General features: G+C 41.5%; 1 protein-coding gene across 3 annotated transcripts in view; it reads right to left on the minus strand.

Annotated features, from left to right (window-relative positions):
* LOC126418481 (endocuticle structural glycoprotein SgAbd-5-like) overlaps positions 1 to 26,130 on the minus strand; it is a 140,456-nt gene that overhangs the window by 82,787 nt on the left and 31,539 nt on the right. For 2 of the 3 annotated variants that reach the window (XM_050085258.1, XM_050085256.1), the window contains exon 1: positions 6,185 to 6,211. The exons of the other annotated variant lie outside the window; for it this stretch is intronic. In XM_050085258.1, coding sequence (XP_049941215.1) covers positions 6,185 to 6,199 — 15 coding nt within the window. In that variant the 5' untranslated portion in view covers positions 6,200 to 6,211. Of the gene's footprint in view, positions 1 to 6,184; positions 6,212 to 26,130 lie in introns of those variants that run through there. 3 annotated transcript variants of the gene reach the window in all.

The following is a 26,130-nucleotide window of genomic DNA, read 5'->3' on the forward strand; positions in this document are numbered from 1 at the left end:
CCTCAGATTCCGACATCACTACCTTCTCTAGTTTTGGTCCTCGAGGAAAAATAATGGACTGCCATTCTTCTGCAGACATTCCAACATTTTACGGAATGAGTCCCCAGTAGAGTTGAAGGCGTCAAAAGGCGGAGGCTGGACACACCCACTAATAGGTATCTCCATACTTTTGATCACACAATGAATAAGAGTTTTAATTACGTGCCACTACTGCTCAGTTATTAAAATTGAGTCAAATTACAAAGCAGAACTACGTGTATACTTTAGTGAACAGTAAAGTAAAATGATCATAATTAAGGATGTTTGTTCGAGCACCAGAGTACTAGGCATCGTACTACTGGAGATGGTCTGTCCTTGCCTTCTTCCAACTTTTGGATCGACCTGCCGGCCAATTACAGAGAAACTTACAGTTTAACGTGGACTCCGAACTACGGTAAGTCTATCACGATTAGAAATCACTGTCAAAGGTAAGTAGCAGAAAATTTTGTGTGATGGACAAAATTTGAATCCGCGACATTTGTCCTCTGACAAACTAATTGTCCATTGATGTGAACACAACAGACATTTGCGCACCAGCGACGTCCTGTTGTAACACGGATACCGATACCAATTATTCTTCTTCATGAACCTTTGCTGTAGGCAGACACATAATGTACAAAGAGACTCAACTCCGAAGATAGGTAAATACTGGAATACGTCAGATGACGTACATATTATGTGAAAAGTTAAGTATATGTCTACGTTATACCGGTTTTTATTGTTTTCTTCGGTGTTACGACAAAACGAACTTGGAAGAGCTTGAGTGAACTAAAAGTGAGTCCTCTCTGTTGGCCATTACACAAGGTAGTTGTTGGGAACACCTACAGGTTAACTCTGACATACTGATAATATATTGCTTGAACAAGTATTTTTAATTCAGTACTGTGTTAATTAATGATAACGATCCTATAAGTTTAAAAAAATCTGCTATGATGTAAAAGAATTTGCTCATTACCAGGTAAGCCATCGAAGGTTTTACAAGAGTATTATCCACGAATATCTATATTAAATTAAGTTGTAATGAATTGTTTATAACGACATTCTAATGAGGATACTTCTATTATAATGAGCGGCTTAAATAACATTGTTATGAAACACGATCGTGGATGATCATCGGATATTACCCTAGCTGCAATTTCTTGCAACGAAAAGTACGTTACCCGAAAATACGATTCAATAGGACACTATCGATAGCAAAAATGAGGGGTGTTAGTTTCTCTCCTCAACTTCTAATAACACAAAGTAAAGAATTGAGTAAATAGACGTGTTGCTGTCCACGACTTGCAAATTCATAAAATAAGGAGACATAAGAGAAACTTTTAACATTTTTTCAAATATATTTCTTTTAAAAATATGTAGAATAATTCTATCCAAAACCTAGACACAAAATACTGTTTCGTAGTTACTACCTGTTACCCATGAAATATCATTGGTACTGTAGCCTCTAATGTGAGGACTAAGCTGCTACTTTTATCAACAGACAAATAATGTTGAGGATGTCAGTGAACATACTGTTTGCAGATATTATTTATAGATTCTTCTGCTTATGTTCGTATTCTGGTATTGATTATAACACTCGCCTGGAAAATGTATTAATGCAGCTTGTTGTGTATTAACCCTTTGAGTCAGAACAATGGAAAAAAATAGAAATTTTTAACAGAATTAAACTTTATCATCATAGTAAGTAACAAATAAGAGAAGAAATTGACAAAAGTAAATCTGTTGTCTTACGGAGGTGATTTCACTTTGGAACCACTGGGAGATAGTTTAACCACCCGTCATTTCATGTTGTTGTTGTTGTTGTGGTCTTCAGTCCTGAGACTGGTTTGATGCAGCTCTCCATGCTACTCTATCCTGTGCAAGCTTTTTCATCTCCCAGTACCTACTGCAACCTACATCCTTCTGAATCTGCTTAGTGTATTCATCTCTTGGTCTCCCTCTACGATTTTTACCCTCCACGCTGCTCTCCAATACTAAATTGGTGATCCCTTGATGCCTCAGAACATGTCCTACCAACCGATCCCTTCTTCTGGTCAAGTTGTGCCACAAACTTCTCTTCTCCCCAATCCTATTCAATACTTCCTCATTAGTTATGTGATCTACCCATCTAATCTTCAGCATTCTTCTGTAGCACCACATTTCGAAAGCTTCTATTCTCTTCTCGTCCAAACTATTTATCGTCCATGTTTCACTTCCATACATGGCTACACTCCATACGAATACTTTCAGAAATGACTTCCTGACACTTAAATCAATACTGGATGTTAACAAATTTCTCTTCTTCAGAAACGCTTTCCTTGCCATTGCCAGCCTACATTTTATATCCTCTCTACTTCGACCATCATCAGTTATTTTGCTCCCCAAATAGCAAAAGTCCTTTACTACTTTAAGTGTCTCATTTCCTAATCTAATTCCCTCAGCATCACCTGACTTAATTAGACTACATTCCATTATCCTTGTTTTGCTTTTGTTGATGTTCATCTTATATCCTCCTTTCAAGACACTGTCCATTCCATTCAACTGCTCTTCCAAGTCCTTTGCTGTCTCTGACAGAATTACAATGTCATCGGCGAACCTCAAAGTTTTTATTTCTTCTCCATGAATTTTAATACCTACTCCGAATTTTTCTTTTGTTTCCTTTACTGCTTGCTCAATATACAGATTGAACAACATCGGGGAGAGGCTACAACCCTGTCTTACTCCCTTCCCAACCACTGCTTCCCTTTCATGTCCCTCGACTCTTATAACTGCCATCTGGTTTCTGTATAAATTGTAAATAGCCTTTCGCTCCCTGTATTTTACCCCTGCCACCTTTAGAATTTGAAAGAGAGTATTCCAGTCAACATTGTCAAAAGCTTTCTCTAAGTCCACAAATGCCAGAAACGTAGGCTTGCCTTTCCTCGATCTTTCTTCTAAGATAAGTCGTAAGGTCAGTATTGCCTCACGTGTTCCAGTGTTTCTACGGAATCCAAACTGATCTTCCCCGAGGTTGGCTTCTACTAGTTTTTCCATTCGTCTGTAAAGAATTCGTGTCAGTATTTTGCAGCTGTGACTTATTAAACTGATAGTTCGGTAATTTTCACATCTGTCAACACCTGCTTTCTTTGGGATTGGAATTATTATATTCTTCTTGAAGTCTGAGGGTATTTCGCCTGTTTCATACATCTTGCTCACCAGATGGTAGAGTTTTGTCAGGACTGGCTCTCCCGAGGCTATCAGTAGTTCCAATGGAATATTGTCTACTCCGGGGGCCTTGTTTCGACTCAGGTCTTTCAGTGCTCTGTCAAACTCTTCACGCAGTATCGTATCTCCCATTTCATCTTCATCTACATCCTCTTCCATTTCCATAATATTGTCCTCAAGTACATCGCCCCTGTATAGACCCTCTATATACTCCTTCCACCTTTCTGCTTTCCCTTCTTTGCTTAGAACTGGGTTTCCATCTGAGCTCTTGATATTCATACAAGTCGTTCTCTTATCTCCAAAGGTCTCTCTAATTTTCCTGCAGGCGGTATCTATCTTACCCCTAGTGAGATAGGCCTCAACATCCTTACATTTGTCCTCTAGCCATCCCTGCTTAGCCATTTTGCACTTCCTGTCGATCTCATTTTTGAGACGTTTGTATTCCTTTTTGCCTGTTTCACTTACTGCATTTTTATATTTTCTCCTTTCATCAATTAAATTCAATATTTCTTCTGTTACCCAAGGATTTCTACTAGCCCTCGTCTTTTTACCTACTTGATCCTCTGCTGCCTTCACTACTTCATCCCTCAAAGCTACCCATTCTTCTTCTACTGTATTTATTTCCCCAATTCCTGTCAATTGCTCCCTTATGCTCTCCCTGAATCTCTGTACAACCTCTGGTTCTTTTAGTTTATCCAGGTCCCATCTCCTTAAATTCCCACCTTTTTGCAGTTTCTTCAGTTTTAATCTACAGGTCATAACCAATAGATTGTGGTCAGAGTCCACATCTGCCCCTGGAAATGTCTTACAATTTAAAACCTGGTTCCTAAATCTCTGTCTTACCATTATATAATCAATCTGATACCTTTTAGTATCTCCAGGGTTCTTCCATGTATACAACCTTCTTTCATGTTTCTTAAACCAAGTGTTAGTTATGATTATGTTGTGCTCTGTGCAAAATTCTACAAGGCGGCTTCCTCTTTCATTTCTGTCCCCCAATCCATATTCACCTACTATGTTTCCTTCTCTCCCTTTTCCTACACTCGAATTCCAGTCACCCATGACTATTAAATTTTCGTCTCCCTTCACAATCTGAATAATTTCTTTTATTTCATCATACATTTCTTCAATTTCTTCGTCATCTGCAGAGCTAGTTGGCATATAAACTTGTACTACTGTAGTAGGTGTGGGCTTCGTATCAATCTTGGCCACAATAATGCGTTCACTATGCTGTTTGTAGTAGCTTACCCGCATTCCTATTTTCCTATTCATTATTAAACCTACTCCTGCATTACCCCTATTTGATTTTGTGTTTATAACCCTGTAGTCACCTGACCAAAAGTCTTGTTCCTCCTGCCACCGAACTTCACTAATTCCCACTATATCTAACTTCAACCTATCCATTTCCCTTTTTAAATTTTCTAACCTACCTGCCCGATTAAGGGATCTGACATTCCACGCTCCGATCCGTAGAACGCCAGTTTTCTTTCTCCTGATAACGACGTCCTGCTGAGTAGTCCTCGCCCGGAGATCCGAATGGGGGACTATTTTACCTCCGGAATACTTTACCCAAGAGGACGCCATCATCATGTAATCATACAGTAAAGCTGCATGCCCTCGGGAAAAATTACGGCTGTAGTTTCCCCTTGCTTTCAGCCGTTCGCAGTACCAGCACAGCAAGGCCATTTTGGTTATTGTTACAAGGCCAGATCAGTCAATCATCCAGACTGTTGCCCTTGCAACTACTGAAAAGGCTGCTGCCCCTCTTCAGGAACCACACGTTTGTCTGGCCTCTCAACAGATACCCCTCCGTTGTGGTTGCACCTACGGTACGGCTATTTGTATCGCTGAGGCACGCAAGCCTCCCCACCAACGGCAAGGTCCATGGTTCATGGGGGGGGGGGGGGGCATTTCATGTTATATATTTCAAAACAATTTCCCGTTTCTCCAAGACACAGTCCCACATCTCGAAACTGCCTTGACCTCATACCGCCTAAACCAAATTATAGCCGTAAACAGCAAGCAAAAAGGGCCTAAAATTTAATAAATTTATTTCAAACATACACATTACGCCAGTGATTTCATTTCGAAACTACTCTTGAAAGTGGTGTGCAAACTTAACTTGGTGTTACAACAACTTTGAATTTATTTACTTTCACTGTCAATGATCTCCTCAGTATGACCACCATAGAAAAAATCACAATCCCCTACAATCGCGTTGCATTACGTCAGAGCCGACCGTTGCTCTAACGCTGTTAATGACGGCTACAATGCACCACTTTCGAAGAAGGGGCTCTGTGTATGATTCGAAGTCTTCGATTTGTAATAGCATCGGTGGTTTCATCTGGAAAGCACTGGTACTTCAAATTTAAAAAAAGTAATAATCATACCAGTGATTTCTATCTCGAACCAAGATTTTATGATTTTTACTTTTTTAAATTTGAAGTACCAGTACCTTCCAGATGAAACCACGGATGCTATTACAAATAAAAGGCATCTAATCAGTGGATTAAACGAGTGTTTACGTATATTAGGTACGATAGCAGACCTAACACGGAAACTCATGGAAATTCTTTAATGTGTCTCTCCAGTCAGGAGAGAGTCCCCTTTCTACGTATGTAGCACAAACCATTTTATCCTTTTCGTTAACTAAAGCGTGAACAATTTGATAGTTACATAGTGAACCTGCAATAGCGTTTCAAGCAAGATTGTGCAATTCATTCAGTAAAATGTCTTGGACAGGTCACAAAAAAGAAGTTTAAAACCAAGTTGACCTACTATGATGTACTTACTTGTAATAATTTGCTAAGTGAACGCGTAAATGGTGTTCAGTATCTACAAGCCTACTGAAATGCGAGACGACAGGCCTGCTCTACGACACCAGTGACAGTAACAGTAGCGAACAGACTTTAACGTAATGAAGGCCACGACAAGAGAACCAGCCAATATCTCGGTGACTCACCCTGGTGACGACCATTTCCTCTGGATGCGTCTGGAGGACTGGTGCCCTTCGATACACGCGCCGTATTATATAAGGCCTTCGGAGGGCATCGCTCCCCACTCACCAGTATGCACGTATGGACTGCTCTAGGCATCTCCAAGGCGCTGTTCCGGAAACCTGTTTGTAATGGCTTCACTTTTTATAGCCCTTGTGTTTGGGATAGCTAACCATACGAAGCTTCCGATACACAGTAAACTGCAGGTCTCGGCTTTCAGAAGTTAATTCTAAGAATTGATCGATTATGGTAACAAAAACTCGACAGCACAAGTCTCTACTGAAGAAATAACAAGTATAGCAACTCCCAAAACTCAATGCGAACGTACAATCTGTTTCGCTGTTGACTAATATCGGCAGCCTGTTTACCGCTAGAGAAGTGAGTAACAAAGTATGCGAGAAATCTACATAGGAGTCACCATATCCCGCCGATGACTGCAAAAAAGGAAGTAGAGGAACGCTGTTTGAAGACAGCTCAAAAGTTCCGGATGATACCTGCATTTTATAAAATTAAGAACAGCGTCTTGCAAAAAAGCACTGCTAGGCCTTTTATTGACTTATCTTACAGAATACCGATGTAGGTACGGGTATCGTATTTGGAGACGCAAAGTCGTATTTACTTCTTTGAAACAATCGTACAGAACGTCTTGTTGCAAGACGGCGATTTCAGCTGGTGACCTGGGTACACCACACGTACGTTACTAAATAGTAGGTGCGAATGGCAGTTCAGGGCCTACCATAAAATTGTAATTAGAAAATTTTTCTTAATGACTAATACAAAACAGTGAATGTTCTACTGTTGCTCAGAATTTTTGCACCATATAATGTAGGGAGGTTCTAATAAATTAACAGCAATCAAGTACAGATAAGTTGGCCAGTCTGTAGTCTTTCACACATCTAGATTACATGTAATCGACCCACGGAAATTGAAGAAAAATGAAAATAAAACAAAGCATTCTTTAATACTTGAGCACTACAGTGGACGATACAAGCTCCTGTAAGAAAACTGACCGTTACGTGTTAGTCGAGTGCATCAAGCTCTCCTAATTGGCTTTCTTGGTGACCCCAAAATTTAAGGTTGTGGTTTGCAGAAAATGGTTCCGTCGAAATGTTTCGGTGTTCAGTGAGAGACTATGTAACACGACTTTTATAATAGATACCAGCCACTAACTTGATAATTTATTCTCAAAATACAGTTTTGTCAAATGATGTCATGGTTTGAGACTGTTGCTGTTATTCGAATAGAAAAGTTGATAGTGTTGAGACAGCAATCAGCCAAAAATTTATTTTAAGTTCCTTTATTCAAAAGGTACCGTTACCTGTTTCGAATCTTTACAGTTTATCGTCAGACGGCTTTCATGCTTTCATTGGAACATGTGGTGCATTTTTTACTGATTAGTTGTCCTAAAATATAAAAAAATACGTAATTTTAAGCAAGTCACACACAGGGTTGCGTTACAGATTTGCATTGGTATGTGACTCACATGAAATTTCGGCTTCGAGTACTTGTTTTCATAGCTTTCATCCAGCAGACGGTGTTCGTAGTTTTCGCCACATTCCCATCATTGCACACATAAACTTGTATAATTGAGCGCTTCAGATTTATCGCTGAATACATGTAATTGTACTTTTTGAATAAAGGAACTTAAAATAAATTTGTGGCTTGTTGCTGTTTCAACACCATCAACATTTTTGTTCTCAAAATGCTAATTTCCTTTTATCGGTTTCGGAAATTCCGTTGCTCTATCGACGGCTTCATTGCACCTGAACCAAAGGAAAGCCATGATGCCCTCAAGCAAAAAAACATTCGGACTGTGGTATATTCGAAATGGAAATGAAGATTGAGTATAAACTCTACTTCAAATAACAGGCCAAATAAATCGTCTACGTACTTGCAGCTAAAAAGTGCCCAGTTATTTCTGAAAACCTGCATGTCATGTGTAGCGTGAAATACGCTCAGCAGGCGGAAGTTATGAAGCTGAATTGATATGTATGTCAGTGGTTCCTCGTGAACGAGCCTGGTGGACGTGCTGTTTCCTTGATCAGCAAATTGAAGGATGGAGGAAGGGGGTGGGGGGAAGGTTGGGGGGAAGATTGTATCCAGGGCCCAATCTACTTACAAAACAGCCACTTGTACATCAATTGAATTCTTCTTTGCTAGGACAAACGTAATAATTTCTCTATGACGTTGTCGTAAGACAGGGACTTCATCTTCAGAGTGGTAAGGTTTTGATTCTCTATGGAAAGTAGACTTACCCAACTCAGTCTTTCCTGAGACTATTTGCTTCTTAGTCATACACTAAATCTCCTGAGAGCCGGGAAAGATCGTTTCATTAAAGATGTAGTACATGGAATTGTCAGTATCGAAGTTGATAATTTATACAGCTCCGAACCTTGAAATCATATCATGCTCGTTCAATAATGAAAGTACGTCATCCATCAGAGGTTGAAAATACGGCTTCAGTTGTAAAATTCTTTTATTATCACACGACCGGTTTCGGGCTCTTGTAAGCCGATCTTCAGGTGTCGTAACTTGGTGCTGTGGCCCCCGAGCACCGCGGTGGACGTGTACTGGGCTTACAAGGGCCCGAAACAGGTGGTGTGATAATAATAGAATTGTACAACTGAAGCCGTATTTTCAACCTCTGGTATAATGCTCAGTTGCGGATGTTCCTCCAACAGGATTGTTTGTACCTCACACATATTCTTTGAAGAGAACTCGGATGATCTGTATATTACAATAATTCATTTCTCAAAGCAACATAGTCCAAAAGTGGTCCGTAAACTGACGACAGTTTATAGAAAAGCTGGTCAGGAAATCTTCGACTGTAATTTTCGTTGTGCTCAGATACGACAGGTAAAAAATTCCAGCGTATCGGAAGAAGATAAACTTTGGCCTATCCTATAGAAAATGTGATTAGTTGTTTCAAAAAACATACAACGTTAAATGCCCGCTGCTGTTTTATTAGAACGGCTTCTCTTATCTCTGCTTTTATAATTGCATCACAGGTTTAAGTCACAGATGATATCCCCCAAAATAATTAAATAAATAAATACAAATAAAATAAAATAAAAATAAAAAAATCAGTAGAAAACAGAATATGCGTGTGTTCCCTGGCAAATTACAGCTGTTCAGAAATCTCTTTAATATTCCTGTTGCAGCAAACATCACAGCTCTTCGTTTTCGCTATGTTATACAGGGCATGTGTCTAACTGTTTTTCCAGCAAATATTTTACAGTTACATTTGATTCTATTGTCAGTTTTGAATTGGAACAAAAAAGGTTAAAACTACCGTAGTTTTTGAAACAAAACACCTCACTCTAGTTTGGATGATCTATAGCTAACAACAAAACTGTCTTAGTGAACGTGTCTAGAAGGCACAGCACCAACGTTCGAGGGCGTACTTGACATACCGAACAAGTTGGAGCGGTGGTCAGCACAACGGACCCGCATTCGGCAGGACGACGGTTCATATCCGTTTTTCGTGATGACAGGATTGTTTCTTCGGAAGGGTAGCGCCGATTTCCTTCTACGTCCTTGAAACATTCCGAGCTGGTCGTCAGTCTCTAATGGCCTTCCTGCAGTAGAGACGCAATCATCCTTTCTTCCGTCCTTGACAGCTGAAGCGGTGCTTTCACCGCACACCATCAGTCTAGTCGGTCCCCCTCCACGAAACCGAGTCCGCAACCCCCTCCCTCCCGTTTTCCCCCTCCTGCCACATTTTCTATACGATGTCTGCGGGCTCGCTACAGCACGCCTCTCCCTGCACGAGACTCACAAACAGCTTGCCACGTGCGCTTGTTCCCCAGACCGTAAAATGTTCCTGGGCAAAGATACTCTCCGTTTCTATGAAGCGAAAGCTAAAACCAGTTGAAACTCAGTTCTGCCTAGCGATATATTTTCCCAGCCAAACATATTCATTAAGATCCATCATTTGGTACATTTTATGAGTGGTGTAATGCTACCGACAGACGACGCTGTCGTGACTATGTACAATTTATTCTGCCCTCTTAGGTTCTTGACTAACGACATCCTTGGAAACTGCGTCATATTCGAAAATACACTACCAAATATCTGTGACAAGCATCGAATATCTGCCTTACCACACACTATATTTGCCTTACCACACACTCGTATTTTGCGCCATACTCGAAAATAAATAGTCAAATACTTGCGACAGGCAAGGAATATGCAACTCCTTCCGACTCGTTTGACTGACAGCTGTTTAAGCATTGTTCTTAGATGAAACTTCCTGGCAGATTAAAACTGTGTGCCCGACCGAGACTCGAACTCAGGACCTTTGCCTTTCGCGGGCAAGTGCTCTACCAACTGAGCTACCGAAGCACGACTCACGCGCGGTACTCACAGCTTTACTTCTGCCAGTACCTCGTCTCCTACCTTCCAAACTTTTCAGAAGCTCTCCTGCAACCTTGCAGAACTAGCACTCCTGAAAGAAAGGATATTGCGGAGACATGGCTTAGCCACAGCCTGGGCGATGTTTCCAGAATGAGATTTTCACTCTGCAGTGGAGTGTCCGCTGATATGAAACTTCCTGGCAGATTAAAACTGTGTGCCCGACCGAGAATCGAACTCGGGACCTTTGCCTTTCGCGGGCAAGTGCTCTACTAACTGAGCTACCGAAGCACGACTCACGCCCGGTACTCACAGCTTTACTTCTGCCAGTACCATGTCTCCTACCTTCCAAACTTTACAGAAGCTCTCCTGCAACCTTGCAGAACTAGCACTCCTGAAAGAAAGGATATTGCGGAGACATGGCTTAGCCACAGCCTGGGGGATGTCTCCAGAATGAGATTTTCACTCTGCAGCAGAGTGTGCGCTGATATGAACCTTCCTGGCAGATTAAAACTGTGTGCCCGACCGAGACTCGAACTCGGAACCTTTGCCTTTCGCGGGCAAGTGCTCTACCAACTGAGCTACCGAAGCACGACGCACACCCGGTACTCACAGCTTTACTTCTGCCACTACCTCGTCTCCTACCTTCCAAACTTTACAGAAGCTCTCCTGCAATCTTGCAGAACTAGCACTCCTGAAAGAAAGGATATTGCGGAGACATGGCTTAGCAACAGCCTGGGGGATGTTTCCAGAATGAGATTTTCACTCTGCAGCGGAGTGTGCGCTGATATGAAACTTCCTGGCAGATTAAAACTGTGTGCCCGACCGAGACTCGAACTCGGGATCTTTGCCTTTCTTGGGCAAGTGCTCTACCTACTGAGCTACCGAAGCACGACTCACGCCCGGTACTCACAGCTTTACTTCTGCCAGTACCTCGTCACCTACCTTCCAAACTTTACAGAAGCTCTCCTGCAACCTTGCAGAACTAGCACTCCTGAAAGAAAGGATATTGCGGAGACATGACTTAGCCACAGCCTGGGGGATGTTTCCACAATGAGATTTTCACTCTGCAGCGGAGTGTGCGCTGATATGAAACTTCGTGGCAGATTAAAACTATGTGCCCAACCGAGACTCGAACTCAGGACCTTTGCCTTTCACGGGCAAGTGCTCAACCAACTGAGCTACCGAAGCAGGACTCACGCAGAAGAGCTTCTGTACTGATTGGAAGGTAGGAGACGAGGTACTGGCAGAAGTAAAGCTGTGAGTACCGGGCGTGAGTCGTGTTTCGGTAGCTCAGTTGGTAGAGCACTTGCCCTCGAAAGGCAAAGGTGCCAAGTTCGAGTCTCGGTCGGGCACACAGTTTTAATCTGCCAGGAAGTTTCATATCAGCGCACACTCCGCTGCAGAGTGAAAATTTCATTCTGGATACATCCCCCAGGCTGTGGCTAAGGCATGTCTCCGCAATATCCTTTCTTTCAGGAGTGCTAGTTCTGCAAGGTTGCAGGAGAGCTTCTGTGAAGTTTGGAAGGTAGGAGACGAGGTACTGGCAGAAGTAATGCTGTGAGTACCGGACGTGAGTCGTGCTTCGGTAGCTCAGTTGGTAGCTCACTTTCCCGTGAAAGGCAAAGGTCCCGAGTTCGATTCTCGGTCGGGCACACAGTTTTAATCCGCCAGGAAGTTTCATATCAGCGCACACTCCGCTGCAGAGTGAAAATCTCATTCTGGAAACATCCCCCAGGCTGTTGCTAAGCCATGTCTCCGCAATATCCTTTCTTTCAGGAGTGCTAGATCTGCAAGGTTGCAGGAGAGCTTCTGCAAAGTTTGGAAGGTAGGAGATGAGGTACTGGCAGAAGTAAAGCTGTGAGTACAGGGCGTGAGTCGTGCTTCGGTAGCTCAGTTGGTAGAGCACTTGCCCGCGAAAGGCAAAGGTCCCGAGTTCGAGTCTCGGTCGGGCACACAGTTTTAATCTGCCAGGAAGTTTCATATAAGCGCACACTCCGCTGCAGAGTGAAAATCTCATCCTGGAAACATCCCCCAGGCTGTGGCTAAGCCATGTCTCCGCAATATCCTTTCTTTCAGGAGTTCTAGTTCTGCAAGGTTGCAGGAGTGCTTCTGTAAAGTTTGGAAGGTAGGAGACGAGGTACTGGCAGAAGTAAAGCTGTGAGTACCGGGCGTGAGTAGTGCTTCGGTAACTCAGTTGGTAGAGCACTTGCCCGCGAAAGGCAAAGGTCCCGTGTTGGAGTCTCTGTCGGGCACACAGTTTTAATCTGCCAGGAAGTTTCATATCAGCGCACACTCCGCTGCAGAGTGAAAATCTCATTCTAGTGTTCTTAGATTATTGCCAAACCCTCAGAAATCACTCGTATTAAGAAAAACCGGTTAAATATTTTTGACAAGCAGCAACAGAAATGTCAGTGCTGATCATTTAATCTATAGAAATTTCGCCCTTCGTTTTCTAATCAGACACAAGAAGCTAAATCAAAGAAATTCATTTTGAGACACACCATTCTCATATGTAAATGACATAAAATATTACGGACCATACTTCTATTACATCAATGAGAAAGTCCCAAAATATGCTACAAAATCTAAGACGAAAAAAGAAGTATTATCTTGTAGTAGTCCACGAACATTCTTCATTACATACTAAAGTCAACGCTCTTTAACACTGTCGGTATGCAACACCGTAAATTTGGAATATCGGACTTCACTATAGTTTATCTCGCTCTTGAGACTTTTACCGCTGATACATCAATATTCACATTTAATTATGAGAAATCGATCCGAGGTTGATATTTTTGTGATAATTTTCAGTGTGGCCCTTGTCCTGAAACGACATATTGAAGTATATAGTAACAAATCAGCGAAAAGCAAGTAATTTATACGACCTCTGTCGCATGAACACGTGGAGTAACACTCATTCTGACGTCACTTCTTAGTATGCCGAGCGTGGTGCTGACACGTCACGTGGTTGTCACTTGCTAGTACGACAAGTGTGGCGCTAAGTTCTCCTGCTGCCGAAGCTCTCCCTACAGAAGCTCTTTGAAGTCGAGAAGCTGCTCATTGGCTAAAAGCATAGAGAGTTCAAGTCTGCTCACAAGGTAGTGGTAAGTAGCTATGCGACCAAACTGCTGAGGTCATCGGTCCCTAGGCTTACACACTACTTAATCCAACTTAATCTAACTAACGGTAAGGACAACACACAAACCTATGCCCGAGGGAGGACTCGAACCTCCGACGGGGGCAGCAGCGCGAACCGTGGCAACGTGCTCACAAGGGAACGGAAGTCCCGCAGTACGTATAGTGACGAGCTCTGCCACAGGTTGTTCTTAGCCGTACTCGTATGCAGTAAAAAAACAGAGCACACTGCTGTTCCCTGTCCCTCCTACAATTAATGAAAAAAATTTTCAAACCCAGAAGTCGTGTTTGCCGTTGGAGCAGTACAGCGTTTAACTCGCAGTTTATGGAAGGTGTAGGTCGTAGGCAGTTCTCTGAAATGCTGAGGTATTTTCCATACTACATCCTGGCCCAGTCATTTAGATTACTGTGAACGTGAACCAGGATGTCTGTTTCAACTTACTCCTTGAAAAAGTGTTTACATTGCTTCAGACGTCTTTGTGATGAGTATGGTGAGGAAATTTATGTCTTTCGAGACAACAAAATGAAACGGAACCGTATTTACCTGTGCAAATATGCGATCGATAGCTGCGTCGAATCTGGCTGAAAAGCCGGCCGGAGTGGCCGTGCGGTTGTAAGCGCTACAGTTTGGAACCGCGTGATCGCTACGGTCGCAGGTTCGAATCCTGCCTCGGGCATGGATGTGTGTGATGCCCTTAGGTTAGTTAGGTTTAAGTAGTTCTACGTTCTAGGGGACTGATGACCTCAGAAGTTAAACCCCCGCCATTTGAACCATTTTATGGCTGAAAAGTAGTTGTCTAAAGTGGTCTGTTTTCAATTATGTGTCCTACACCAAGTTTGCAGTTCAAGAAATTTAACTGCACTTAGATGTTGAATAAACTACGATTCATGGCCAGATCAATTTTAATTTATTGTGATGCATGCGTAGATAAAGAGTTAGCCATGTACAACGGTCAGTCAATGTCCTATAACGAGAGTGTTCGAGTACAGCAACCTAGGATCTGCTGAATGGAATGAACCGTATAATGAGCGCAGAACATGGATTGAGAGCAAATGGAAGGAAGACGAAAGTAATAAGAAGTAGCAGGCATGAGAACAAAGAGAAAATTAATATCAGTGACGATGAATACTAGCTAGATGCACTTAATGAATTTTGCTAGCTAAGCAACAAAATAACTCATAACGTACGGAGCAAGGAGGACATAAAAAGCACACCAGCACTGGAAAAAATAGCGTTCTTAGCTAAGAGAAGTGACTAGTATTAAAGATGTGCCTTAATTTGTGAAAGAAATTTCTGAGGATGAACGTTTGGAGCACAGAATTGTGTGATAGTGAAACATGGAGTGCGGGAAAACCGGAAAAGAAGAGAATCGAAGGATTTGAGATGTGGTGCTACAGACGAATAATGAAAATTAGTTGGGCTGGTAAGGTAAGGAATGAGGAGATTCTGCGCAGAATGAGACAGAAAAGGAATATGTGGAGAAATATGACAGAATGGTAGGATAACTGATAAAGCATCACGGAATAAGTTCCATGGTACTAGAGATAGCTAAAAAAAGTAAAAACCTGTAGAGGAAAACAGTGTCTGGAATGCGTCCAGCAAATAATTGAGGATGTGAGCAGCAAGTGCTATACAGCATCACAAAGGAGACGTATTCGTGGCGGGCAGCATCAGGCCGGGCAGATGTAATCACTATATTTAAATTATAAAAATAAGTGTACAATGTGCGTGCCGCTAAAACCCAGAAACGATTCTCGGTGCGATCAAGAGAGTTACATGGTGTGGAAGCCCTTTATCGCCCATCTATGAAGAAGGTTCCCGTTTTCACCTGAAGGACGTGCTTTTGAAGACATATGGGCTGGGAAGTTTCACCCTCTAAAAATATCTAGAACATCCCAGAGCATTCGAGAGTATCCAAGAGCATTTTACAACTTTCCAGAGTGTTCCGGAACGTTCCACAATGATCCGGGATTTTATGGAATGTTCAGGATTAGTTTGGAACATTCGGGAAGATTCCAGAATGTTCGGGAGCATCCCGGAACGCACCAGGTCGTGATGGAACATCCAGAACGCACTCGAATATTTTGGAATATTCTGGAACATTGTGGATCATTCGAAGGCTTTTCGATATGTTCTGGAATTCGTCACTGGTGGGGCTACCCTTTTGTAGTGGAATACTAGCATAAAGCAAGACTCGCCGTGCATCTGAGCGCCAGTTTCTTATCGGTGACGAAGGGAGTAACCGAAAAGGTAGTGCAGTGAGTGAATAAAAACAAACAGTGAAGTCTGAATAGTCAGAATGATACAGTGACTGAATATAAATAGAAAATAATGTGTGCTAAGTGTACTTAGTGTATTTGTTAAACTTCATTTTATTTATATTTTAGACAATGCCCAAACGTAAAGGAGGAGGAGATCTTGCCAGTTCTGAAGAAAAACGGCGAAACAAAAAGAACAACCAAGAAATGAAACAGACGAAGAGCGCGAAGCATGTTTCATCTCCCAAAGAACATGAGTGAGCACTGTCAGAAATGGAGAAACCAAAGAACAACAAAATGAAAGAACTGAAGAATCAAGAATTGCGACACACTATTCAATAAAAGACTGCACACTGAAGCCAGCCATGAAAATATCAGGCCACAATAACGTTCAGCTGTTGTGTGTTTATGGTGCCATGAAATCCTACATTGGGAAACCGTTTTCAACAGATACACTAGCAGATCAAAGGTATCAGAACTCTTATTAATGCACATTAATTTGGTGTGTCACCAGCTTTCGCTTTGTGACGGCTTTATCTCTGCTCTAAGCAATTTCAACGATGTGTCTGATTGTCTGTGCTGGGATGGCAGCCCCGTTAATTCTCCAAAGCAGAACCCAGAAGAAGCAGTGACAATAGAATACGCGATGTGGAGCAATGAGAAATTCTGACTTGTACCAAAGGTGTTCCATTGGGCTCAGATCGAGACTCAGGGCAGGCTAGTCAATTTCAGGAGTGTTACTGTCCACAGACCAATCGTAAATGGAAGCTGCTTAATGACAGGTTGCTTATCATATTGATAGAATCACTGTCTCTGCTTTGCTCTTGTAGTGTGCGTAGTACGGTATGTGTTCATGTTATTCCGCATTTAATGTTTTCTTATTTTTTTAAGCATGGTAGGAAAACAACAGCCCCCCCCCCCCCCCGTAGCAACATTCGTCACTCTTGGCATTACGCACAGTAGGAGGTAACATTATGCAGGTTCAAGAATGAGATTTTCACTCTGCATCGAAGTGTGCGTTTATGTGAAACTTCCTGGTAGATTAAAACTGTGTGCCGGATCGAGATTCGAACTCGGGACCTTTGCCTTTCGCTGGCGAGTGCTCTACCATCTGAGCTACCCAAGGACGACTCACGTCCCTACCTCACAGCTTTACTTCTGCCAGTATCTCGTCTCCCACCTTCCAAATTTCACAGAAGCTCAAATTTCACAGAAGCTCTCATGCGCATGAGGACGGGGCGTGAGTCGTGCTTGGGTAGCCCAGGTGGTAGAGCACTTGCCCGCGAAAGGCAAAGATACCGAGTTCGAGTCTCGGTCTGGCACACAGTTTTAATCTACCAGGAAGTTTCATTCTGCAGGATTTCGTGAAATCGAAACGCTTCCATCACATTTAGAAGTGTTTTAGCGTATTCATCAGTCCACGTCACTCATTTCCTGTCAGTTACTCCACAGTGGCGTCGATCTTTACATCATTCCGAGCCTCGGTTAACACTGACTGCTGAAACTGTGGCTCATGAGGAAACGCTCGACAATTCTGTCCCATTTATTTTAGCTCTGTAACCGCACTCACTAAGCTATCTGAACTGCTGGGTGCACTTTGGAACTCAAGAGTGATTCCATCCGCCGATTTCATGCGATTTTTGTAACCACCTTTCCCGATGTTGAACAGTTCAAATGGTTCAAATGGCTCTAAGCTCTATGGGATTTAACTTCTGAGGTCATCAGTCCCCTTGAATTTAGAACTACTTAAACCTAACTAACCTAAGGACATCAAACACAACCATGCCCGGCAGGATTCGGACCTGCGACCGTAGCAGTCAAGCGGTTCCAGACTGTAGCGCCTAGAACCGTTCGGCCACCCTGGCCAGCACTGAACAATCTTTGTCCGTCAGAACATGAGGTCTGCCCGGTATTGGTTTGGCTGGAGCTGTTCCTTCGTGTTTCCACTTCGAAATCATATCACCAACAATTGTCATGGACTGGTTTAGAGCGGTTGAAATGTCCGTGACTGATTTCTTACACGGGTGGCGTACGATGACTAGCCCACTTCTGATGTCACTTGGCTCTCTTAACCAAACCATTCTGCCGTCACTGCTTCTCTACTGACAACGCAATACTCCTAGCCTCCTTGCTTAATGGCAGTTGCGCCTCTCGTTATATCTGGTGGTCAGTTCCGCATTTCTTACCGGTATCCGGATACTTTCGAGCAGATAGCGTATTTTCGAAACGGAAATGAACCTCGAGGATAAATCCTACTAGAAATTGCATGATAAATGATTGGCCTTCATACTTACAGTTCATTCATTTTATTTCCCATCGAGCGAGGTGGCGTGGTGGTTAACAGACTGGACTCTGATTCGTGAGATTGACGGTTCAAAATATCCCTTCCTCAATCCAAACTCAGGTTTCCTGCGATGTCTAATCTCTGCAGGCAAATACCGGGATGCCTCCTTTGAAATGGGCACTGTCGATCTCCTTCCTCATTCTTTTGTAATCTGATCTCGTGTTTCTCTAACGACCGCGCTATTGACGGGACGTTAAGCTCTAAACTTCCCTTCTTTATTTCCTTTCCCTTTTGTTGGTTGGAATTTAAGGGATCAATAAATTATTGATAGCTGAGCATTTTTAATCAACATGCATGGGGGTGTTCTAACACATGTGTTCCAAGAAATCGAGGAAACAATTATTTTTCAGCTCCTCATATACTAGTAGTGCTGTTAACCGAAAGGATCACTTGCGTAGCAACCAAGGTATCTGGGTTGGAAGGAAAGAACCTCTGATTGATTTTTAGTTGCAGTTCCCAGCTTTTTTCTTTCATTTCTATTTTTTGAGGTATCACAAACTGGTAGGAATAAGAGTGTTAATAAGGTAACTTAATCAATAAGAAATAGCAAAAAGTAAGCATATAACCTTCTCAAGAGGTATATGAAGACAGTAACTGTTCTAAAGAACAGATACCACTGATGACCGTGCAGCTTCTCTAGAATAAATGACATGTAAGCAGGAGATCCCGGGTTCGAGTCACACTCGGGGCACGCATTTTCAGCTGTCCCCATACAGGTATCTCAACAACACCTCTCGGCACCTGAGGGTTTCCACTAATTATCATTTTCTCAAACGACTTGCTTTAGTAAGGAATTAAAATTTTAAGTCTCGTTGTATGGAAATAATTTCTACTAGAGTGCTGCGAAGACGAACCCCTTGTCTGAATTGGCAGTGTACGTGAAATAACGCATTATCTACCGCCCCATATTACATCACAGGATGTGTAAAACTGTGTCTAATATTTTCTGCTACTAAGAAACCGATGATTAATTTGGTCCTCGCCCTAAAGAAGACCTCAGCCATTCAACAGACTCGTTAAAAATTGCTTACTATACTTGCTCCACATACGGGAAACAGAATAATTCAGCTTACAAAACATATCTTGGGAACGTTGTAAAACCATACGTCGCTCATAACAAGATTTGTCTGGTATTGGATTCCTGGAATGGACAACACTGTCATGTGTGATAGCAAATTTATAGATGACAAAGGTAAACCGAGTTGTATGGTAGAACTAATACCGTCAAACCGCACATGTGTGCCGATCATCTATTATTTATTTTTATGGAAAAGTTAAAAACTTCTTTTCGAGGCTTCAAAATTGCAGTCTGCTTCTGGAAACCCAGCGGGTATTGTACAACCGATTGGATGCAGTAGCGTCTCACAGCATAATTCGTTATCAGCTTTAAGCATGGATTTTTGAAACAATGCACTTACATTATGGCCGATACGCATAGAAAGTAATTCCCGAGAAAGAAATACGTTTAAACGTATGTCAAGCTTGTTTTCTTCCAAATCATCGAAAGGAATGATGTTGCTGCTCGAAGATGGTACTTGTTAAATATTTTTGCTTCCATGAGTTTATTTGCTACGAATGTATATGTGACAAGTACCATCCATACAGGAAACAAAGGACATGTAACTAAGCTAGTGAGACATATTAAATCGACCGGGACACAATTTTTAATTCCTTATTAATCCAAGTCGTTTGAGAAATTTAATTGTATACGTAGCAATTATCCTATGTTGGTTTACTTACTTTATTAACCCACATAGGCCTACCATTTTCGAAACGGAAAAAATACAAATAAAAGAAATGCTTGAGTGCAATTGGGAATCGAAGACGGGACCTGTCGTCCGCGGCCATACGCCTTAGTTACTACCCGAACGTCCCTTTCGTTGAATAGAAATTACCTTATCGGCACGTAAACGGAAATCATAGAGTAGGAAAATATAAGTTTGCGGACCCCATATATGTTGATGAAAAGTGCTCAGTTTCCAGTTACCGTCGAACCAATCAATTCTGTGTCGATGGCGTATTTAAACTTTATGGGTAGTTTTCTCAAAAAATGGGGGCCAAAATATTGTACACAGGCAACCTGCCACAAGTGAGCTCAGTCTTGTCAGAAGAAACGGTATTGATCAAGTGTTTAAATTAACTAGAAAGGGGTGCGAACATTTGAATACTGGAAAAAGACACTCGTTCACTGCACAGTAGGAACTACAGAAGGATCCAGCCAAAGGGGCAGTCCAGGGGGTGGGGACCTCTCCCTATCACGTAAATGAAATTATTTATATTTTCTGCTAGCAATCACTTTTATTTACTTTATGCTTAGTTGAACATATTGCAACGAGTTTCGAGCTTTCTCTGCCAATTTTCAGGCGTTCAAGAATGGACAAAAATGTCACTTAAAAATAAACTGTGTTAAACTAAATTAACATAACACTTTTTGTTAGCTGTTCTCTGCTGGACGGCGTGTTGGGATATTTGGAGAAGGAATGGGCCGTGGTTGGTCAGAAATTGATGGCCAATGATGTCGCTTACTGATGAGAAGCTGTGTCTTGTTGTTTATTATGATTGACATCACAATCTGTGTAGAGCGCGGATAGCTCTGCATCAGTTATTACGTTGCGAAAATTGTGATACACTTTTTCGTATGTCAGTTCTTCAATTACGATTTTTTGAGGCCTTAAAGCTTCGTTTCTCATCTTTGGTACAGTGGCTGAGCTGTTCTATGAGATTTAACTACTGTACTATTTATTTTGTCACTGTTTTTTGGTGTAATTTACTGCACAAGTTTTTCTACATACATTTAAACACATTAATGCAACATGGTGATCTTGCAGTGTGCTGATGAGTATCTATTATCATAATTTACAGCGATATTCACTATACTGACAGTCTGATGGTAGTTTGTTTCATATTTAGACATAATAATTGATAGCATTAGGAACGGATTAAGACCAAGGAAGAGTTTTGAATCTTTGAATTCGGTTATCTCATATTTATCACCGTGGTTTCATTTCCATTTCTTCCATGATATCCATTTTATAATGTTTTGGTTTTGTGTAAAATTTAAAGGTAGTCATCCATTTTAAAAGAGTTACCTGCGTCTTTAAGTTGTGTTGCTGTTTATTATTTGTACGATTACCCAATCTGTAGCAGTCTATATGTTGCTTAAATAGATTTCTACAATTTCTGCCTCGTTGGCCTGTATGATATTTATTGCATTAGCTGCAGGAAACTTTACAAATGCCACATGCATGAAGATCTGGATTTGGCGTTTTTCTATTGTGAATAAGCTACATACTTAGGTTATTGTTGGTGCTGAACTGATTTTTACATCTGTGTTTTTGAACAGCCTTGTTAATTTTTCAGACATTATACTAAGATATTGAATTTTTATACATATAACTGCTGGGGTGCTGTCACTTACGAGTGTAATTTGAAGTTGTCCAGTTCAGTTTTTACCTGTTGTGACAGCGTATTAATGAGTGAAGAAGCAAATCCATTGTGAATTGCGGTACACTTTATGGGTACTATTTCCTGTTCGAGTTCTGTGTGCAGAAGTGACAGTTTGTGGCTCTGTATGGGATTGATCTGTATGCAGGTTTTTTGTAGGAGGTGGGATTTGTAGAGGAGTTTGGTATAGTGGTGTGTGTACAGGTAGGTTTTCTGTAAATACTGGAAGACAACGTAGGTTCTGTTTTGATTTTTTCATCCAAACAAAAGGTATGGAGTTGTTTTTTTTTAAGCACAAGGGTAAACTAGTTATTTTTATTTAGGCTACTGAATTTATTAGAAAGGTTTGCTACTCCATCTGTACCATCTAACAAATGAGGGTGTCTTCTACATACCTCTTACAGAATTTAACTGTAATTGTGATGCTATCTTTTAGTGATAGCATTTTATTCTCTATATGGTTGGTATATATTTTTGTTTTAGGCTACTAAGAGGATTTCCCATTGGTAGCCCTGGGTCCTGCTTATAAAATTTCTTGTTGAAAGAGAAAGAATTATGAGAGCAACAGCAGAAATGAGATAGCTTTCGTCATGGCTAGGAAGGCGCGACAGAGAGTCAGTTACTGTGATGAGTTCCAGTGATAGCGTTATTTTATCTGTATCGACAGCAAATGTCAACAGGAATACTTCATAGCCATCTTGTGACTGTTGCAGTTCTTATTTCTGTGCTTGTTAAGAACATTGGAGAGGAATTCTGACTTGGCGAAAGATTGCATGAGTAATGACATAAGCAAAAGAATAAGCGCGTTAAATCGACACAAACAAATTAAAAACACCACAACATCAATACCCCCCCCATAAACCATGGACCTTGCCGTTGGTGGGGAGGCTTGCGTGCCTCAACGATACTGATAGCCGTACCGTAGGTGCAACCAGAACATAGCGGTATCTGTTGAGAGGCCAGACAAACGTGTGGTTCCTGAAGACGGGCAGCACCCATTTCACTAGTTGCAGGGGTAACAGTCTGGATAATTGACTGATCTGGCCTTGTAACACTAACCAAAACGGCCTTGCTGCAGTGGTACTGCGAACAGCTAAAAGCAAAGGGAAACTACAGCAGTAATTTTTCCCGAGGGCATGCAACTTTACTGTATGATTAAATGATGATGGCGTCCTCTTGGGTAAAATATTCCGGAGGTAAAATAGTCCCCCATTCGGATCTCCGGGCGGGGACCACTCAAGAGGACGCCGTTATCAAGAGAAAGAAAACTGGCGTTCTACTGATCGGAGCGTGGAATGTCAGATCCCTTAATCGGGCAGGTAGGTTAGAAAATTTAAAAAGGGAAATGGATAGGTTAAAGTTGGATATAGTGGGAATTAGTGAAGTTCGGTGGCAGGAGGAACAAGACTTTACGTCAGGTGAATACAGGGTTATAAATACAAACTCAAATAGGGGTAATGCAGGAGTAGGTTTAATAATGAATAAAAAAATAGGAGTGCGGGTAAGCTACTACAAACAGCATAGTGAACACATTATTGTGGCCAAGATAGACACGAAGCCCACGTCTACTACAGTAGTACAAGTTTATATGCCAACTAGCTCTGCAGATGATGAAGAAATTGATGAAATGTATGATGAGATAAAAGAAATTATTCAGGTAGTGAAGGGAGACGAAAATTTAATAGTCATGGGTGACTGGAATTCGACAGTAGGAAAAGGAAGAGAAGAAAATGTAGTAGGTGAATATGGATTGGGGCTAAGAAATGAGAGAGGAAGCTGCCTGGTAGAATTTTGCACAGAGCATAACTTAATCATAGCTAACACCTAGTTCAAGAATCATAAAAGAAGGTTGTATACATGGAAGAACCCTGGAGATACTAAAATGTTTCAGATAGATTATATAATGGTAAGACAGAGATTTAGGAACCAGATTTTAAATTGTAAGACATTTCCAGGGTCAGATGTGGACTCTGACCACAATCTATTGGTTATGATCTGTAGATTAAAACTGAAGAAACTGCAAATAGGTGGGAATTTAAGGAGATGGGACCTGAATAAACTGACTAAACCAGAGGTTGTACAGAGTTTCAGGGAGAGCATAAGGGAACAATTGACAGAAATGGGGGGAAAGAAATACAGTAGAAGAAGAATGGGTAGCTTTGAGGGATGAAATAGTGAAGGCAGCAGAGGATCAAATAGGTAAAAAGACGAGGGCTAGTAGAAATCCTTGGTTAACAGAAAAGATGAAATGAGAAAATACAGAAAAGCAGTAAGTGAAGCAGGCAAAAAGGAATACAAACATCTCAAAAATCAGATCGATAGAAAGTGCAAAATGGCTAAGCAGGGATGGCTAGAGGACAAATGTAAGGATGTAGAGTCTTATCTCACGAGGGGTAAGATAGATACTGTCTACAGGAAAAGTAAAGAGACCTTTGGAGAAAAGAGAACCACTTGCATGAATATCAAGAGCTCAGAAGGAAATCAAGTTCTAAGGAAATAGAAGGGAAAGCAGAAAGGTGGAAGGAGTATATAGAGGGTCTATACAGGGGCGATGTACTTGCGGACAATATTATGGAAATGAAAGAGGAGGTAGATGAAGATGAAATGGGAGATATGATACAGCGTGACGAGTTTGACAGACCTAAGTCGAACCATGGCCCCAGGAGTAGACATCATTGCATTAGAACTACTGACAGCCTTGGGAGAGCCAGTCCTAACAAAACTCTACCTTCTGGTGAGCAAGACGTATGACACAGGCGAAATTCCCTCAGACTTCAAGAAGAATATAGTAATTCCAATCCCAAAGAACGCTGGTGTTGACAGATGTGAAAATTACCGAACTATCAGTTTAATAAGTCACAGCTGCCAAATACTAACGCGAATTCTTTACAGACGAATGGAAAAACTGGTAGAAGCTGACCTTGGGGAAGATCAGTTTGGATTCCGTAGAAATGTTGGAACACGTGAAGCAATACTGACTCTACAACTTATCTTAGAAGAAAGATTGAAGAAAGGCAAACCTACGTTTCTAGCATTTGTAGAATTAGAGAAAGGTTTTGACAATGTTGACTGGTATACTCTCTTTCCAATTCGGAAGGTGGCAGGGGTAAAATACAGGGAGCGAAAGCCTATTTACAATTTGTATAGAAACCAGATGGCAGTTACAAGAGTTGAGGGACGTGAAAGGGAAGCAGTGTTTGGGAAGGGAGTGAGACAGGGTTGTAGCCTCTCCCCGATGTTATTCAATCTGTATATTGAGCAAGCAGTACAGGAAACAAAACAAAAAGTCGTAATAGGTATTAAAATCCATGGAGAAGAAATAAAAACTTTGAGGTTCGCCGATGACATTGTAATTCTGTCAGAGACAGCAAAGGACTTGGAATAGCACTTGAACGGAATGGACAGTGTCTTGAAAGGAGGTTATAATATGAACATCAATAAAAGCAAAACAAGGATAATAGAATGTAGTCGAATTAAATCGGGTGATGCTGAGGGAATTAGATTAGCAAATGAGACACTTAAAGTAGTAAAGGAGTTTCGCTATTTGGGGAGCAAAATAACTGACGATGGTCGATGTAGAGAGGATATAAAATGTAGACTGGCAATGGCTAGGAAAGCGTTTCTGAAGAAGAGAAATGTTAACATCGGGTATTGGTTTAAGTGTCAGGAAGTCGTTTCTGAAAATATTTGTATGGAGTGTAGCCATGTATGGGAGTGAAACAGGGACGGTAAATAGTTTAGACAAGAAGAGAATAGAAGCTTTTGAAATGTGGTGCTACAGAAGAATGCTGAAGATTATATGGGTAGATCACATAAGTAATGGGGAGGTATTGAATAGAACTGGGGAGGAGTTTGTGGCACAACTTGACTAGAAGAAGGGATCGGTTGGTAGGACATGTTCTGAGGCATCAAGGGATCACTAATTTGGTACTGGAGGGCAGCGTGGAGGGTAAAAGTCGTAGAGGGAGACCAAGGGATGAATACGCTAAGCAGATTCAGAAGTATGTAGGTTGCAGTAGCTACTGGGAGATGAAGAAGCTTGCACAGGATAGAGTAGCATGGAGAGCTGCATCAAACCAGTCTCAGGACTGAAGACCACTACAACAACAACATAAAAAACCATGAGAAGTTGCAAATTGCGTAGTAAACCGATGGCTATTAGCATAAACTACCAATAGCTTCGTGTGATAATGAAAATAAAGAAATAAATCCACTGAAAGTAGCACAAAAATTGCTGAAACATCTCTGGTTGAGAACAAAACTAGAAAGGTGATGTGCATAAAGAAGAATTCCTCTCCAAGCAATACTTCAGGCAACATGCCGGCGTCAGAAACCACATGCAAGAGATGAAGAGAAGCTTTTCAAAATCTGTTG

This window comes from Schistocerca serialis, chromosome 9, assembly GCF_023864345.2.
Source record: "Schistocerca serialis cubense isolate TAMUIC-IGC-003099 chromosome 9, iqSchSeri2.2, whole genome shotgun sequence".
NCBI classification, from domain to species: Eukaryota; Metazoa; Arthropoda; class Insecta; order Orthoptera; family Acrididae; genus Schistocerca; species Schistocerca serialis.